General features: G+C 36.9%; 2 protein-coding genes across 2 annotated transcripts in view; both read right to left on the minus strand.

Moving 5' to 3' along the window:
• The window catches only part of LOC311084222 (uncharacterized protein), a 316,630-nt gene that overhangs the window by 125,105 nt on the left and 174,253 nt on the right, over positions 1–17,272 (minus strand). The window lies entirely within an intron of this gene.
• Positions 4,305–17,272, minus strand: part of LOC311084223 (uncharacterized protein) — a 61,507-nt gene continuing 48,539 nt past the window's right edge. Inside the window, exon 5 of the mRNA XM_084116139.1 lies at positions 4,305–4,326. Within this exon, the coding sequence (XP_083972265.1) occupies positions 4,319–4,326 (8 nt within the window). The 3' untranslated portion in view covers positions 4,305–4,318. The remainder of the gene's footprint in view (positions 4,327–17,272) is intronic.

The raw sequence follows: 17,272 nt of genomic DNA on the forward strand, positions 1-17,272 counted from the left end.
AAAGCGACCGTCAGGGAGCAATATGTATAAATAATATTTTTTATAATATTTTATTACGTTTTCCAACTGTAGGGTGGATAAAAATGAAAAGGCTAGAGTTTATTCACACCTCTACTATTGAATCCAGCGTATCATCAGTGCTGCTTTCATGGTGCTGTCAAGTACGACTTGCAGTCTGTGAGGTAAACTAAACGCTATTGGCTATTTGAAAAGGGGGAGGAGCCATTCAATATGTCCCGCCTTAGTTTCCTGTTTCAGTGGAAATTACGTCAACACATCAAATAAAGCTGCGCGTTCCAAGCCACTTCAGTGATACTTTAAGTTTTTAAACGCAGTGTACAACTGATGTACACTCAACGGCTAGAATACCCATAATGCACTGTGAGAGTCGCGCGCTGAATGAGAAGATGGGGCCGCAGCTGAATTAATCATCCATTCATTTTCAAAAACGTGCTGGTCCAGTGTAATATGTAGCGTCTGGACCAATCAGACACACACAAATTATTCATTTATTTAATGAATAATCCAGCAAACTCACTCTCCCAAATAAGGTTTGTGAAACGTCCCCCAAAAATGAACACACTGGCAGGACGCGGTGTCTTGTTACAGGACACACACTGAGACTACGTTTTTACGATCGAAAGGAATGTGGCCGCATGTGCAAGAGAGAGACAATGAAAAGACAGAAACAATCTTCCATGCAGACTTCGCTGCATTAGACAGAAACGAACTGATCTAGAAATGAACGTGCATTCCAGAAACTGTGTGAATGATTGTGATGTTTTGTGTACTATTGTGTATGCACCATGGTATGTATTTAATTATACAACCAACAGTCAGTGTAACTTTACCTGTATCATGTCTCCTATCTAATTACTCCTCATTTAATGACTCACACTTTGATGTACATCACCTTCTCTTAGAATGCAGTGTGGATTCGTTATATCTATCTGGGTATTAATGAACAGAAAATAGTACTTGAGACAGCGTCGTAAATCTCCCACAAAAAGGAAACTCCCGCCAGAAATTCCCTCTTTCTGATTGGTTTAAAACCGCCTGCAAGGCGTGCCTTTTGTTAAGCTTTAAAAGGCCGTTCCGTTAGCCCTGCCTCTCTCTTAGCTTGTCTCATCCAGCTACAAAACTGCTTCTGCTGATACTGGGGAAAACCCCTCCCCCATCACTGGGGCCCTGGGCCCTGGGCCCAGCAGGCCGGAGCACTGCCTGCCAGGCTTTCATCCTCCCCAAAGGGAGACAGACTGCCTTTTCTTCAATCCAGGAAAACTGCAACTTTACCATCATTGAATTGGCAACGATCAACTCCTGGCCTTCTTGGCACTTCAGGAGGCCGCACCGTCCAGTGTGCACTCAGCAGGCCAGGACAGCAGGCTTCGACTCACCACAGCCATGTGCTCGAAGCCACCATGCAAGCTCCGACCCACACCAGCTTCGGAACCACACAATGGCAACTTGCACCATGACTTTTGACTAGTGTTGTCACGATACCAAAATTATTGTTTCGATACCGATACCAAGTCAAGTATTGCGATTTCGATACTTTTTTGATACTTTTCCTGAAAAGGGAGAAACACTCTCAAATATCATTGCTGTGCTTTATTTTAAAACCGGGACAACATTCTAATCATAATACACACTAATAAATGAACATATGAACAGCAGATATATTAAACATTTGAACAAAATATGAAATATAAAAATATAAAAAATAAATTAGAGCAATGACATTCAAGGTAATTTTTTTTTAAATAAATTTAGCAGCATTATCTCATTTATCATAAGAAACATAAGAGCTTTATCTTGATTCTGAACTTTGAATAAAAATATGAACAGTGATTATATTAAACAATGTTTAATATTGGTAACATATGATAAGCCTCATTGGTGATATATTTGACATGTGGGGAGAGAGTTGTGGAAGGCCTATACTTCATGTTAAACATAAATATATAGCAGCAAAGACCACGTCAGCAGTGTTGACGCCAAAATAGGCTACAGAATAATTCGTTCTGTATTGAGAGGTGCAATATTTGAAAATCGATAATATTTTTTTAATTACATTTATATTGTATTTATGTAAAAACTTTCAAACATCAAAATGTCATTTATTAATATGTATTCGTGTCAAAATGACATAGAAACATCTTTTCCTATTCTATTTTGCCTGGGAACGCTTGCGTGACGCGTGAAAAATAGGCGTCGGTTCTATTTATAGCATGCACGCGTTTTCCGCTTGTCTCGAGCTTTGCCCAGACGCGTGTGTCACGCAGGCAGTTAACATGGGAGCCGAAATAAAAACGGACACGACACGCAGCCAGTGTGTCGCCGGCCTTACAAATCTGGAACGCGGTCATTCTTAGAAGTATCGATACTAATAAATTAAGGAATCGTGATTCGTGACGTTTTTAATTTCCGATTTACTTTTGAAGTATTGGTGCACCGTGCAACAGAGCAAGGTAGGCAACGTACTTCCATATGTCACTCCTCGCGTCATCTTTTTCTACGAGTCGTGGACCACTTGTGCTCTCACATGCAGCCATCTCGCTGTAGTGTTTTGTCACATGACACTGACAGCGGCAGGTTCTTTGCTGCGTGCGTCAGGAAAAAAACACAGACGTCCATACTAGGGAGGGTTTTTTTTTTTTTTTTTTTTTTTTTTAAGTATCGATACTGATAAATTTAGGTATCGTGACGTTTTTAATTTCCGAGTATCGCGATACTTTTGAAGTATCGGTACACCGTGCAACACTACTTTTGACCCTCACGGACCCACCAACGGACTCATTTTTCAACCACTTCCAGAATTGTCCACGATTACAACTGACCATGCAAGTATTTAATGAGGTGCTCTGAAAATGATCAGCTGATGGTTCTTTTCATACTGAAATAGATCTTGCTCCATAGTTCTATTTCCTGTTTCCGGTTCCACATCACTCACCCCTTTACCTATGCATGTATGTATGGATGTATGAATGTATTTATGTTTGTTTAGTGTTAATTATGTTTGTGATTTAGTTAATAAAACTTGTGCACAATTATGAATTTGATTTCTGATCCTCTGTTTGCATACAAAGTCCCTTTTACGATTTTGATTTTGTTACAGTATGCTCTAATTTCTGTACATGCTAAGGAATAATTATTTTTCAGTGACGATGAAAGATACACTTTTCTTAGAATAAATGAATAATCAAAGAGTTCATTGGAACTGATTAATTGATTGTAATATTAATTAGCTTACCTCAAAGTTAATCTAATTAACTGACCCAAATATTAATAATTAATCATAATTAGTAATTATGGATTATTATTAATATTTCCCCTTTGAGCTAATGTCTTTACAAATATCATACAGGTAAAAATTCCTTTTTAATTGATTATTCAATTATTTAATTACAGTTTACATGCTAGTTTCCTTAGCAGAGTTCAGGATAAATCTTTTCATTACTACTGGAGCTGCAGTTTGCTACGTTTCAATTAATTATTAAACAGCAAGCACAAATTATGCAAAAGCTCAGCCCTTCCAGTGAACTCAGTGTCCGAATTCACTCACTCGTTTTCATTCACTCTGTCAAGTGGACTATATTAGTGGAGTAATGTAGTGGACTATATTAGTGGAGTAATGTAGGGAACAGTGAATGAGGGTATAGGGGGGGATTTCGAACACAGCAATGGAGAGACTCTTGAACCTCAGAGAGAGAAAACTTTATTGATGAACACAAGCAGACACATATGGAGGATAAAGCATGTTATACTAAATATTTAAAATGGTATTTGGTAATCTACAGTATTTATCATTCAGGATCACAATAAACTCATCAAAGATCACTTAGAGGAAATATAATTGACAAAACAACAAATCAGATTAAAGGAGAAGTTCACTTTTAAAATGAAAATTCTGTCATCATATACTCACCCTCATGTTGTTTCAAAGCTGTATGAATGTCTTTCTTCTGCTGAACAGAAAGGAAGATATTTAGAAGAATATCAGTAACCAGACAGTTTTTGGGTCCCATTGACTTCCATAGTAGGAAAAAAATATACTATGGAAATCAATGGGACCCAAAAACTGTCTGGTTACTGATATTCTTCTAAATATCTTCCTTTCTGTTCAGCAGAAGAAAGAAATTCATACAGCTTTGAAACAACATGAGGGTGAGTATATGATGACAGAATTTTCATTTTAAAAGTGAACTTCTCCTTTAAATGTGAAACAGTAATAAACTGTAAAGACAGATGCAGTTGTTGTGATCAGATCATCATTTGTGATTAAAATGTGAAATATGTGTAAATCCCCTCTGTCATCTCAGATTCCTGTAACACAAATAGAAAAGGAGAAAAACAAACTTGATACAAACATAATCAATGAAAATGTATAAATGAGTTTTGAGGATTGTGATAGAAATATTTTATGTAATGGGTATTTTCAACATTAAATGTACAGAAAAATGCAGATTAAGGATGCTCAGGTCAAAGGTCATATATACTTACCCAAAAAGTGATTAACACAGTATAACTAACTAAGTCATATGATTAGCTTAGATCATTTTAACCCTCTGGGGACCAAGCTGTTTTGGGGGTCCTTGAGATGTTCTGACATGCCTTGACATTTGTGCTTTTTTCAGTTATTTATAAACATGTTAATGGCAAAGATGTAAATTCACTCTATATAGCACAAACAGGGCTACCATAATATGCGAGCAACGTGTATGTAGATGTTTGTATTTTTAAGAGAATAATGTTTATGCGTGGTTATTGGAAAAAATTAAAATGAAAGTTGCTGAATTAAGACCACAAAACACATATTAAATATGTGTCCACAAGACTTTTGACTAATGGATGTTGTCCCTTTGAGTTCTAGCTTCAAAATTATGTGAAAATAGTCTTGCTTTATCGTTCAAAAAAAAAAAAAAAAAATACATTGATTTAAATGGTGTAAAACAGTTTTTGCTTGGAAAGCCAATATGCGAGGGGGAGGAGTAATTTACACCTTAGATTACAATGTCCCACCCACTCTGCATAATGACTCTGCATAATTAGCCATTCATTCAGGTGTGACACTGACTGAGCCACAATGCAAGGACAAAAGATGTATTTAGAAGAAGACTTATATTGACCATTTAAGATTTCGCTTACATCTCTCTTGTAAATATGTTTTGTTATTTTATTAAAAATGTTACAATTACAACAATAATTACAATTTCAACAATATTTCAAGTGTACTCTTTCTTTGTAAAAAAAGAAAAAGAAAAAATATTATAGGCCTACATTTTATCATATGTATTCATTAGTTTGAATATAGCCAACATTGGAACATCTAACATCTTAGTCTATGACTTTATTTTTGACAAAAATAATATATATATATATATATATATATATATATATATATATATATATATATATATATATATATATATAACGTTAGATATGAGCAGAAATTGCTAAACAAAAGCTTATTTGATGTGGCAGTATATTCGACAGTAGCCTAAAAACTGTACCCAAATCTAGTCAACAAGTGACTGACTGTAACGTTGTTTTTATGAAATATTAGGGCATATAAATGCTAATTTGCAGTTTAATACGTTGCCTATACAAATACATTTTATTTCAACATATTCCAGTCGATTTTTACTCATCTCAGTAGGCTATAGCAAAGCAGTTTATTCTTTCACACACAGACGCGCGATTCATATTTAGGCTAAACAGTCTTTACAAATATGTACCCTTCATTCATCTCACAGAAACGCAAGTCATATTATAGAAATGCGATTCATCTTTTTGCGGTTTGCATAGGCCTACACTAACGTTATTCCATAACGTTATTCCACATCAACACTTGAGAAAAGAAAACAGCCTACCTCACTCCTCAGTGGGATCTGCTCCTCATATCAGGAGATATTGCTCCTCATATCAGCACTGTTCTGAGGAAACTTTTCTCCATAAGGTAGGTTATAATATTATGCCTCACTCGATTGCGACGCGCTTTGTTTACAGCTGATGTGGGGGCGTTTCACAGACTGAAATGGTTCTCAGAATTTGCATTTGAATAGCACGCGCTCTCCGGGGAGTGGTCAAATTACTTTTGAATGGCTCGTAATGAGCTCGACTGGAGTCGCTCTCTTTTTATACAGATTACAGAAGCTAAGAATATTTGTTTTTTATATAAATTACTTCATTTAAAAGATGCGATCTCAAGCGTTATGCCCGTGGGTCTGTTTGCCTGTTTGACTGAATTTTCGCGGAGTTATAGATCATTTTCGAACGCGTTTCAAATGGGAGTTTACTGACAGAGAGAAGGCAGAAATCGCATCATGTTAATTTTTCTTTATTTGTCAAAAAGCAAAACACTTTATTTTTATTGTGAGTATACAGAAAAAAATAGAAACTGAACAGGATTGATGTATTACACGAAAATGAAAGATCAAAATTAACAGAGCATTTAGTGTTTATTTTCATTGCTAAAAAAAAAAAACGAGCAAAACGCGCGGGCGCGTTTTTGGTCCCCAGAGGGTTAAGCTAATGACCAGAACAAATCACAGTGAAGAAGACTTGAGTGACATTGATTTTTACTCAACTGTATGATATAAATATACATGTTTCTTCTGTTCTGGAGACTCACTTGGTTGTTGTGGCCAGTGATCTCCCAGATGTGAATAAAACTTCATGGGCTCTATCTTGCACCCAGCGCAATTGACTTTATACACCGACACATGTATCATTCCAATTTTGCACCCGACGCACAGCGGACTTTTCCCTCGACAGACACATGTCGGTAAATTAGGGAATGAACTTGCACTCCCGGGCGGTTCAGCGCAAAGAGGAGGCGTGTTCCGGCGCAAACGTTCCCTGGTGCTATTTAGCAGGTTTAGAAAACAATTCCGCCACTGACCAGGAAAAACCTAGTCTAAAGTCAGTAGCACGTTATTCATATGCTATTTTAGGGGCGCATGCTTGGCCATAATGTAGCGTGTGCACAACGTGCATACACTTTGCTTCTCTCATCTACACAGAAGCAGCAGTTGCCATTTTTGCAAACCATACATAATTAGAAGGAAAAATATTACCACACGAGGGAAATCATTGCGGTGTCCATGAAGATGAGAAAAAATAGGCATAAATCTAGCTTACGTATTTACCCAAATTATAATACGCCTGTTTAACCGAAGCTAATTTGGGCTAATTTGGTTTCTCCCATCCCCATACAATGTCACTTCTCTGTGTTTTACGGGCCTGACGAGAACGTCGGTCTCCTCGGCTGTGAACCGCTCCTGGCAAATCCGCCGTTATAATAGCAATCCGCCATGGAACAAGCGCGCCTGCTCTTAAAGGGAATGTGAGATGACGCTCTGATTGGTTTATTTCACGTTACGCCCAAACCACACCTATGAGTAATGAAGCTACTTCAGACCAACCCATTTTAGATTTGCGCCGGGCGCATGAGTCATTTATCCCGCCGGTATAATAGCAACAACGCCCGAGACCCGCCCACAAAGTTACTTGCATTTTGCGTTTGATACTTGCGTTTCAGATCGTTAAAATAGGGCTCCATTTCTACAAAGAGCAACTTAGGAGTCGTATCAGGTATTTGCTGCGCAGCTGAGAAATAGATTTTATGCTCAAAAGACAACAACAGAACATCTATGTGTGATTGAGGTAAGAATAGTACTAAAGATTCTATGCTCAAAAGACCATCGCAGAGACAGTGATAGTGTTGAAGACTATAGAGCCGCCCTCGGGGTGAGGCGGTGATACTCTGAGTTAGTATTAATGATCCTGTGTCGGACCAGCTCACACCTGAGAGGATGGTGAGAGTGTATAGATGATAAAGACCTGTGTGCTCAGGGAATTACCTCGAGAGACTGTATTTAGTATTAATTGGAAGTTGTTTAAATTGTCCGTGATGAAGAAGTCAGATTAAGTAGGTTGTATTCGTATTAAGAATTTCCACAACAGGATTGATAATGCACTGGACCTGAGCATTGTTATAATACTCAAATGTGCAGATTGAGTATTATCGAATACAAATCAGTTTTTTTTTTTTTATGAAAGGGTGTAGGCAAAGGCAAGTTTCAAACCAGTGCTTCTCCTGGGAAACTAGAGCTAAATGAATCCCCTAGTTTAGCGCCATCTACTGATTTAGAAGAGGAAGTTGCTCAACTGCATTTGTGAGAAAATCTGCCTGGACACATTTGTGAAGTATTATCTTGGCTCATTTATTTATATTTGTAAAACACAATACATATTTGTTACTCCACTGCATTTTCACTCAAACTGACCTTTGTACTTGCACATTGCTTTCTGTTTGTTTGCGAGTCGAGTTTTCCTTTGCGAAGCAGATCGAGTTTGTTCGCAAAATGCTGGATTTATTTGTTTAATTACGGCACATAATTCGCTCCATAATCATCAATCATGTACCTGATGTGTGAATATGTGCTTGATCTCGTTCAGCTCTTCTGGATCTGATCTCATAAACCACAATAATGACAGTAGCCACGCCCACCAGAGCAGAGAGGACCAATCGGATCACAGCTTCAGTAGGACCACAACAGTGGACAGAGTCTGAGGAATAAACACATCAAACTGAGATCAGGGCCTCGTTCTTTGTACGTTGCTTAAAACATCCGAGATCAAATGAGACATCCAAGATGATATAATCGTGCTAATCATGATCCGGCTAATTAGGTTCTCCGAACGCACTTGCCGGATATGATTAGTATCGCTGGATTGAGTTATCTGAGATAATTGCGCGTTCATGCGCTGGTTAAAAGGGGATATGTATCGATAGTAGAAACATTGATCAGCAACGCTGCTATTGGCTGCTCAGCGTGGCCAAAGAGCGCGCTCAGTTTTTCTCCTCAGCAGAGCAAGAACTAATAGTCGAAGTTTATTCTGAATTTTAATGTTTAATCAAAACGCCAGGGAACACCTCAAAGTCAGCAAAAGCCAGGAGAGAGGGCTGGCAAAAAGTAGCAGACAATTTAAATCCGTTAGAGGTGGCCATGTTGGATGTTTTTATCACTTATTAGTAGGGTTGAGTACCGAAACCCGGTTCCAATAGGGAACCGGTTCCGACGTAAACGGTAGTAACGAGACCGAATAAGAACGAAACTTTCGGTGCCTGATTTCGGTGCCTGACGTTTTTTACCGCCCCCTATAAAACATCTCGCGGCACGAATGATCCAATAATAAAACATATCCAGTAAACCAGCAGAGCATTCATTTAGTTCGTTTGTTAAATAAGAGACGATCTAACGCTGAAATGTGTTTTTTAAATCAAGTGATCAAAGTGCTCGTTGCCGCTGCGATCAGTGGCGCGGATACAGTGTTTTCTCTTGTGGCTCGCGCACACCGCACTCGCGCGCTTCAATACGTTGCAGAGATCGATCTATTTATGAGGCGCCGTCTATATGATTATGTGCGCGGAGAGTTTGTGTGTGCGTGCTCGCGTCTCAGATGAGTATGTGCACGGAGAGTTTGTGTGTGTGTGTGTGCCTATGGCGCCTCATATCTATTCGTTCTGGTGAAATCTCAAAATATAATGGACACAAAGTGTCCCTGCTTGATATAGAACTACGGATGAGCATAATCGGTTTTGAAAAAAAAAAGACGAATGCGGATTAGAACCCAAAACCTCTGACATGCTTGACTAAAGTTCAAGTTCAGCTGCCAGTGTTCCTTTTCGGGTAAGTCTAGTATGGTAATGCCAACTGCAAATCTTGCATATAAAGTATGAAGTATATCAATATCAAGTATATTTATATGAGGCTATACTGTGTGTGTTAAATATTTCTGCTCAGTGTCAGATATTTCTCTGTTTTGTAAAAGAAAATTTTATCTTAACTCAAGTGTTTTCGGCTACATCAGTAGCCTTTTAAACGGCACAATTTTTCATTTAATTAGAAATCAGAAAATCTTTTTCAGAAAATCACACACACACACACACACACACACACACACACACACACACACACACACACACACACACACTCACACACACACACACACAGAGGTATTATTTTTTTGATAAAGTTTGTGCGGTTTAGTTTTCTTAAGTACCGTTTCAAGAACCGTTTAAGCACCGGAACCGTTTGAAAAATACTGAGTAGGTACAGGTATCGGATAAAACCCAACCAATACCCAACCCTACTTATTAGCCTATATTTTTGTATTTTAATAATTGCATAATTAATTTGTTCATTGTAATGTCAGAGTCACCACACTAGAACATGGGAACAAATAAAAGTGAAGTACAAAAATATTCTACATAATGGCCATTTTTAGTTATATTATAGTCTCTTTTATAAAAGGCACTGTTAAATAAATGGTTGTCTGTTTATAAAAGCAACCAAGAAAAAGGCTGAGAAAAAAAAGAAAAGATCTTAGTAGCCTACACTGTAAAATAATTTTTGCTGCATTAAATTAAGGCTGTATAGTCATTTCAACTGTTAAATCTTGAGTAATGATGAATTGCTTTGACTTGTGAAAGTGAAAACTGATAAACTTATGTTAATGTAAAAATATTTTGCCATGAGTTATTGATCACATTTTTCCCGAGTGTAGTTCATTGTAATGATATTGTGTTTTCCTCTTTTGTTCACTTTTACATAATACACCAACACTTGTATCTGTTCCCAAGAAAGTGTTGGCTGAAATATGTGCAGTAAGTGGACATTTTCTAACTTTCCAAAGGAAAGAAAGTATAAGACTTTGTAATGTCCATTTGTTTCAGTTGCACTGGACAGTGAATAAACCCTCTCAGATAACTGTCATATGGAGGAACTAGCCTACCTGCAAGTGCATAAATAACTTTACTTAATTTATACTTGTATGCTTTATGTCTGCAATATAAGTTGCAGGATTCCACATCTACAGAAAGGCCTACAGAAGAGTTTGCACAGACAGAGGAGACATAGGCCTACAGGTGGGCAGTGAATAGCCAACTTTTCCTTTTTATTTGTTGCATGAGGCATGTGTCTAATATCACTTGACCACTGGCTTTTCTTTACAAAGAACAATTGAAATAAAACTCAAGGAACTAAGCATATTTGTCTTTTATTAAACATTTAATGAAAAGTGTTTTTTTTGGCAGTGTTGTGTAATATGGCACATGCAACAATGTCACAGGCCCTGTCAGGTGTGCAACCCTCAGACTTTTCAGACACTGAAATCTTCCCTTTAGTTAGCCAAAGTTCATTTCATTGTGTGTCCTTGTCCTGGCTAGAGCTGCATTGTAACTGGTTTGGGTCAGGGAATGGGGTCATAAAACACCTGTCTGCAGGCAGGAACATGTCATAATCACCTATGAAAAAATGCAGTTCTGTTAGGATCAGCATAAGTGGATGTAATACAGTGAGCTTGATATTTAATTGTGGAACTTTTCAAATAATGTGCATAAATGTGAATCTCTGCAAATTCTTAAGTCATACACAGATCCTGGCCATTTTGCTTTCACATTTGTGATATGGAAGATTTTAGTCAACTGCCTTTTTTTTTATTTGATATAATATTACTAATCTGGAATATTAAGAATCACAATAGTAACTGGGCTGCACATTTACACTGTGAATCCCCTTTCTGTTCACATAATCCCCTTCATTGAGGCCTTGATGGCAGTCTATGGTAGCCTATAGTCTATGGTACCAATCACGTTAGTGAAGCCTGAGTGACATCGGCATGGTCATGATTGCATGATCTTCATAAAAAATTATGATAGTAAAAAAAAAAAAAATGCTTCACAACATTGGGTCTTAAGTGGCTTGGAAATGCCACCAAAAAACCTAAAACTGTTTTTTAAACCTAAAAGCGCCAGGTAAACTCCGAATGACACGACAGACAGCACTTTCCATCAAGTTCTCCGCATCTCCAATAGTGTAAAGGAAAGAGCCACTCGCAAATAATCTTAGGGCAATGCAAACAGTTTGTGCTGTAGTTAAAGACCGACTCCGACAAGTCGAAAATAAATGTGCGTTTCCAACAAATTAATAATGTAAACGACAATCTCACGAGTCACGAGAAAACATATATATCTCAGAAAGTGCACTATCGCGCTGCGCTGGACTTCCCGTATCAGCTCCGCTTATAAAGCCATGCACAGTCTAATCCTGTTAACATGAAATAAGCCTGCTCCCGAGCAGGTTTAAGCTTGCACACCTGTTGCTATGACAGCAAGTCCAGGGGGCTGTTCCATAAAAGCCGCTTAGAAAAGCGGGGATTAAACTCCAAAACCTGACTTGAATGAGCCTAACAAGTAAGTTGGGGCTAAATTGGTTCCATAAAAGGTAATTGAAGTTCACGCAATCTCACTAATTTGATCCAGGTTTATCTAGTCTAGATAATTGCGTGTGCACGCGTTTCTTAAGCAGCCCTAGAGGTCGATCGTTGATTAAATCGATCCACATCAAACAGCGTATATTTTGTGCGGTTTTATGCGTTTGTGGCATGTTTTTTTTTTTTTTCCCTCAGTGCAAAACTTACATTTTACATTTATATTCTCCATCTGTAAATGTTAGAAAGTCATGCAAATGTATCCATTTTGCTGCTAATCTTCATATTGAACAAGCGCTGCTGCGCGCATGCGCGCCAAATAGGCGCGCTGTAATTCTGACTAAAATATACATTTTGCATGGAAAATTAATATGCGAAATTTTATAACACTAGAAATATCTTCTAATTATAATAATTTATCTTTAGGATGTTGGATAAGTTGCAGTGAACTTCTAGCGAACAGAAGTACTTCAGTGAACAGAAGTAGCCTAATTCAGGGAAGATTTATTTTTATTTTTTTAAGAAACTAAATATATAAAGATACAAAATATAGTTTTGGGTAGGACCTATGCTACTTAATAAAGATGATGTATACTTATTTAGAATGCTGGGAATTGCAGCTTTTAATGCAATCATTTTTTGGAGAAAGCAAGAATCCCCAGTTTTAAATGAGTAGATTTAGTTTCTAAAGTACATTATGGAGAGGATAAAATTAAATTAAGAGCAAATGTATACATTTTGAAAAGATATGTGCAACTCTAAAATCAAAGAATATTCCATAAAATAAAGGAATATATAGTAGCCTACATTAACTACATTTTTATATATAACCCTCCCTCCCTTTTATTTCTAGTTATTTGTTATTTTATTTATTTACTTATTTAATATTGAATATTTGATATTCAAATAATATTACTTGAATAACTATTAGGAATTATGTGTCATTATAAGAGTTTAATATAAATATGTGAATGTTACATTTTTATTAATATTTATTTATTGTTTTTTGTCTTTTCCCCCTTTAATCATCACAAAGTGTCTAACTATGTACTTTTTGGTTATTGTTCTAATCATGTGTTTTTTAGGCTATGTGTTGGTGGGTATTATCACAAAAGAAAAAAAGTAGAAGGAAAAATAAGGAATATTTATTGGGGGAAAATATGATGTCTTTAAAGGAACTGTCAATTTGTATAATTGTGTTAAATGTGTTTGAATTGAAGACATAATAAAGTACATAATATATATATATATATATATATATATATATATATATATGCTAAAATATTTGTTATTTGGACATTAGATGTGCCTTATTTAGAATTTTAAACCTACAAGTGTATTTTTATGATAGCAATAACTGTAAAGGGACTATTGTAATGGGGTAAATCAAATGTAGGCTAATATACTGTCAATTACTAAGCTGAGATTAATCTTACCAGTTAAAATTTATACTGTGCTTTTGTAATTATTTATTTTTAATTTTGTGATTTTAACTTCTGCTTTACAAAGCTTTTTTTTAGATTGTGTTCTAATGTTCTTCTAATAATCATAAACATGTACTACAGCTGCCAAACAAAACCAGAGAGAAATGTATTCATAAATCTTTAAAACAATCTAATTAAATCTTGGACACAAAACATTCAGCGAGTAAAAAAAGAAAACCTGTAGTATATATATTGTATTTATCTATCTATCTATATATAGGTCTATATTGTCTAATTTATCATTGTAGCCTTATTTACAGTAAGTTGATTTTCTGTATACTGTGTATTTATTTTTGGAATAATAGTGGTTAATAAAGTCCAATAATGGTATGAGAGAGTGTCAGTGGTAATATCATTGTGTTCTTGTCGGTCAGTGTTAGAGGATCTGTGTAACAGCTGAGGCTTAGCCTGACAGTTAGCCTGCCCTGGACCAGGCTAGTTTCCCAGCATAAGTTGCCAGGGTAACTGAGTTTGAACTATTTTAAGTTTGCTTTATGAAACAGAATCCACCGACAATAAGTCTGACTAACCAAAATAAGCCTGGCTTGTATTCTAATCTTGTTTTATGGAACAGCCCCCAGGATGAGCTTCGAAGAACCAAACAATCCAAGATCATGCCAAATCGCCAACAATCAAATCCAGCTAACTGAGTTAGCAACGTACGAAGAACGAGCCCCTGGGGCCCGTTCTTCGTACGTTGCTTAAAACATCCGAGATCAAATGAGACATCCAAGATTATATCATTGTGCTAATCATGATCTGGCTAACTCGGTTCTTCGAACACACTTGCCGGATATGATTAGTATAGCTGGATTGAGTCATCTGAGATAATTGCGCGTTCATGCGCTGGTTAAAAGGGGATATGTATCGATAGTAGAAACATTGATCAGCAACGCTGCTATTGGCTGCTCAGCGTGGGCGTGGCCAAAGAGTGCGCACAGTTTTTCTCCTTAGCAGAGCAAGAACTAGTCAAAGTTTATTCGGAATTTTAATGTTTAATTAAAACGCCAGGGAACACCTCAAAGTCTGCAAAAGCCAGGAGAGAGGGCAAAAAGTAGCAGACAATTTAAATCCGTTAGAAGTGGCCATGTTAGATGTTTTTATCACTTATTAGCCTAAATTTTTGTATTTTAATAATTGCATAATTACTTTGTTCATTGTAATGTCAGAGTCACCACACTAGAACATGGGAACAAATAAAAGTGAAGTACAAAAATATTCTACATAATGGTCATTTTTTGTTATATAGTCTCTTTTATAAAAGGCACTGTTAAATAAATGGTTGTCTGATTATAAAAGCAACCAAGAAAAAGGCTGAGAAAAGAAAAGAAAAGATCTTAGTAGCCTACACTGTAAAATAATTTTTGCTGCATTAAATTAAGGCTGTATAGTCATTTCAACTGTTAAATCTTGAGTAATGATGAATTGCTTTGACTTGTGAAAGTGAAAACTGATAAACTTATGTAATGTAAAAATATTAACACTTGTATCTGTTCCCAAGAAAGTGGTGGCTGAAATATGTGCAGTAAGTGGACATTTTCTAACTTTCCAAAATAAATAAAGTATAAGACTTTGTAATGTCCATTTGTTTCCATTGCACTGGACAGTGAATAAACCCTCTCAGATAACTGTCATATGGAGGAACTAGCCTACCTGCAAGTGCATAAATAACTTTACTTAATTTATACTTGTATGCTTTATGGCTGCAATATAAGTTGCAGGATTCCACATCTACAGAAAGGCCTACAGAAGAGTCTGCACAGACAGAGGAGACATAGGCCTACAGGTGGGCAGTGAATAGCCAACTTTTCCTTTTTATTTGTTGCATGAGGCATGTGTCTAATATCTCTTGTTGCAGGCACTTGACCACTGGCTTTTCTTTACAAAGAACAACTGAAATAAAACTCAAGGAACTAAGCATATTTGTATTTTATTAAACATTTAATGAAAAGTGTGTTTTTTTGGCAATGTTGTGTAATATGGCACATGCAACAATGTCACAGGCCCTGTCAGGTGTGCAACCCTCAAGAGTTTTCAGACACTGAACTCTTCCCTTTAGTTAGCCAAAGTTCATTTCATTGTCTGCCCTTGTCCTGGCTAGAGTTGCATTGTAACTGGTCTGGGTCAGGGAATGGGGTCATAAAACACCTGTCTGCAGGCAGGAACATGTCATAATCACCTATGAAAAAATGCAGTTCTGTTAGGATCAGCATAAGTGGATGTAATACAGTGAGCTTGATATTTAATTGTGGAACTTTTCTTACCACTTTCAAATAATGTGCATAAATGTGAATCTCTGAAAATGCTTAAGTCATGCACAGATCCTGGCCATTTTGCTTTCACATTTGTGATGTGGAAGATTTTAGTCAATTGCCTTTTCTTTTTTTTTTGATATAATATTACTAATCTGGAATATTAAGAATCACAATAGTAACTGGGCTGCACATTTACATTGTGAACCCTCTTTCTGTTCACATAATCCCCTTCATTGAGGCCTTGATGGCAGTCTATAGCCTATAGTCTACCAATCACGTTAGTGAAGCCTGAGTGACATATAGTGTATTCGGCATGGTCATGATTGCATGATCTTCATAAAAAATTATGATAGCCTAAAAAAAAGAAAAATAAAGAAAAAAGGCTTTAAAAAAAATGCTTTTCAACATTGGGTCTTAAGTGGCTTGGAAATGCCAAAAAAAACCAAAAACCTAAAACTGTTTTTTAAACCTAAAAGCGCCAGGTAAACTCCGAATGACACGACAGACAGCACTTTCCATCAAGTTCTCCGCATCTCCAATAGTGTAAAGGAAAGAGCCACTCGCAAATAATCTTAGGGCAATGCAAACAGTTTGTGCTGTAGCCTAGTTAAAGCCCGACTCCGACAAGTCGAAAATAAATGTGCGTTTCCAACAAATTAATAATGTAAACGACAATCTCACGAGTCACGAGAAAAAATATATATCTCAGAAAGTGCACTACCGCGCTGCGCTGGACTTCCCGTATTAGCTCCGCTTATGAAGCCGCAGTCTAATCCTGATAACATGAAATAAGCTCCCGAGCAGGTTTAAGATTGCGCACCTGTTGCTATGACAGCAAGTCCAGGATGAGCGTCGAAGAACCAAACAATCCAAGATCATGCCAAATCCCCAACAATCAAATCCAGCTAACTGAGTTAGCGACGTACGAAGAACGGGCCCCTGGTCTCATGTTTTGTTCAGTGATTATAAATGAAATATTTCTCAGTGCAGTCTCAACATGTCTGGTTATTTTCTCTGAACACTTCAACATGTGGTTTTATTCTTCATTACTCGTTTCACAGTATTCGTCACATAATACTGAACACAGCGCCATCTAGTGGCTTTCTTGAGTAACAGACACAATCACTGGATCTCATTACAGAGACTGAGTAAATAACTCCTGATAACATGTGAGTTCAGGGTGAGCCACTAGATGGAGGTGTTGCTCCTCAGACGAAACCACAGAGACAAATCACACTAGAGATTTAAAGACTT

The sequence above is a fragment of the Abramis brama genome (genome assembly GCF_963993115.1).
Source record: "Abramis brama genome assembly, chromosome: 6".
NCBI lineage: Eukaryota > Metazoa > Chordata > Actinopteri > Cypriniformes > Leuciscidae > Abramis > Abramis brama.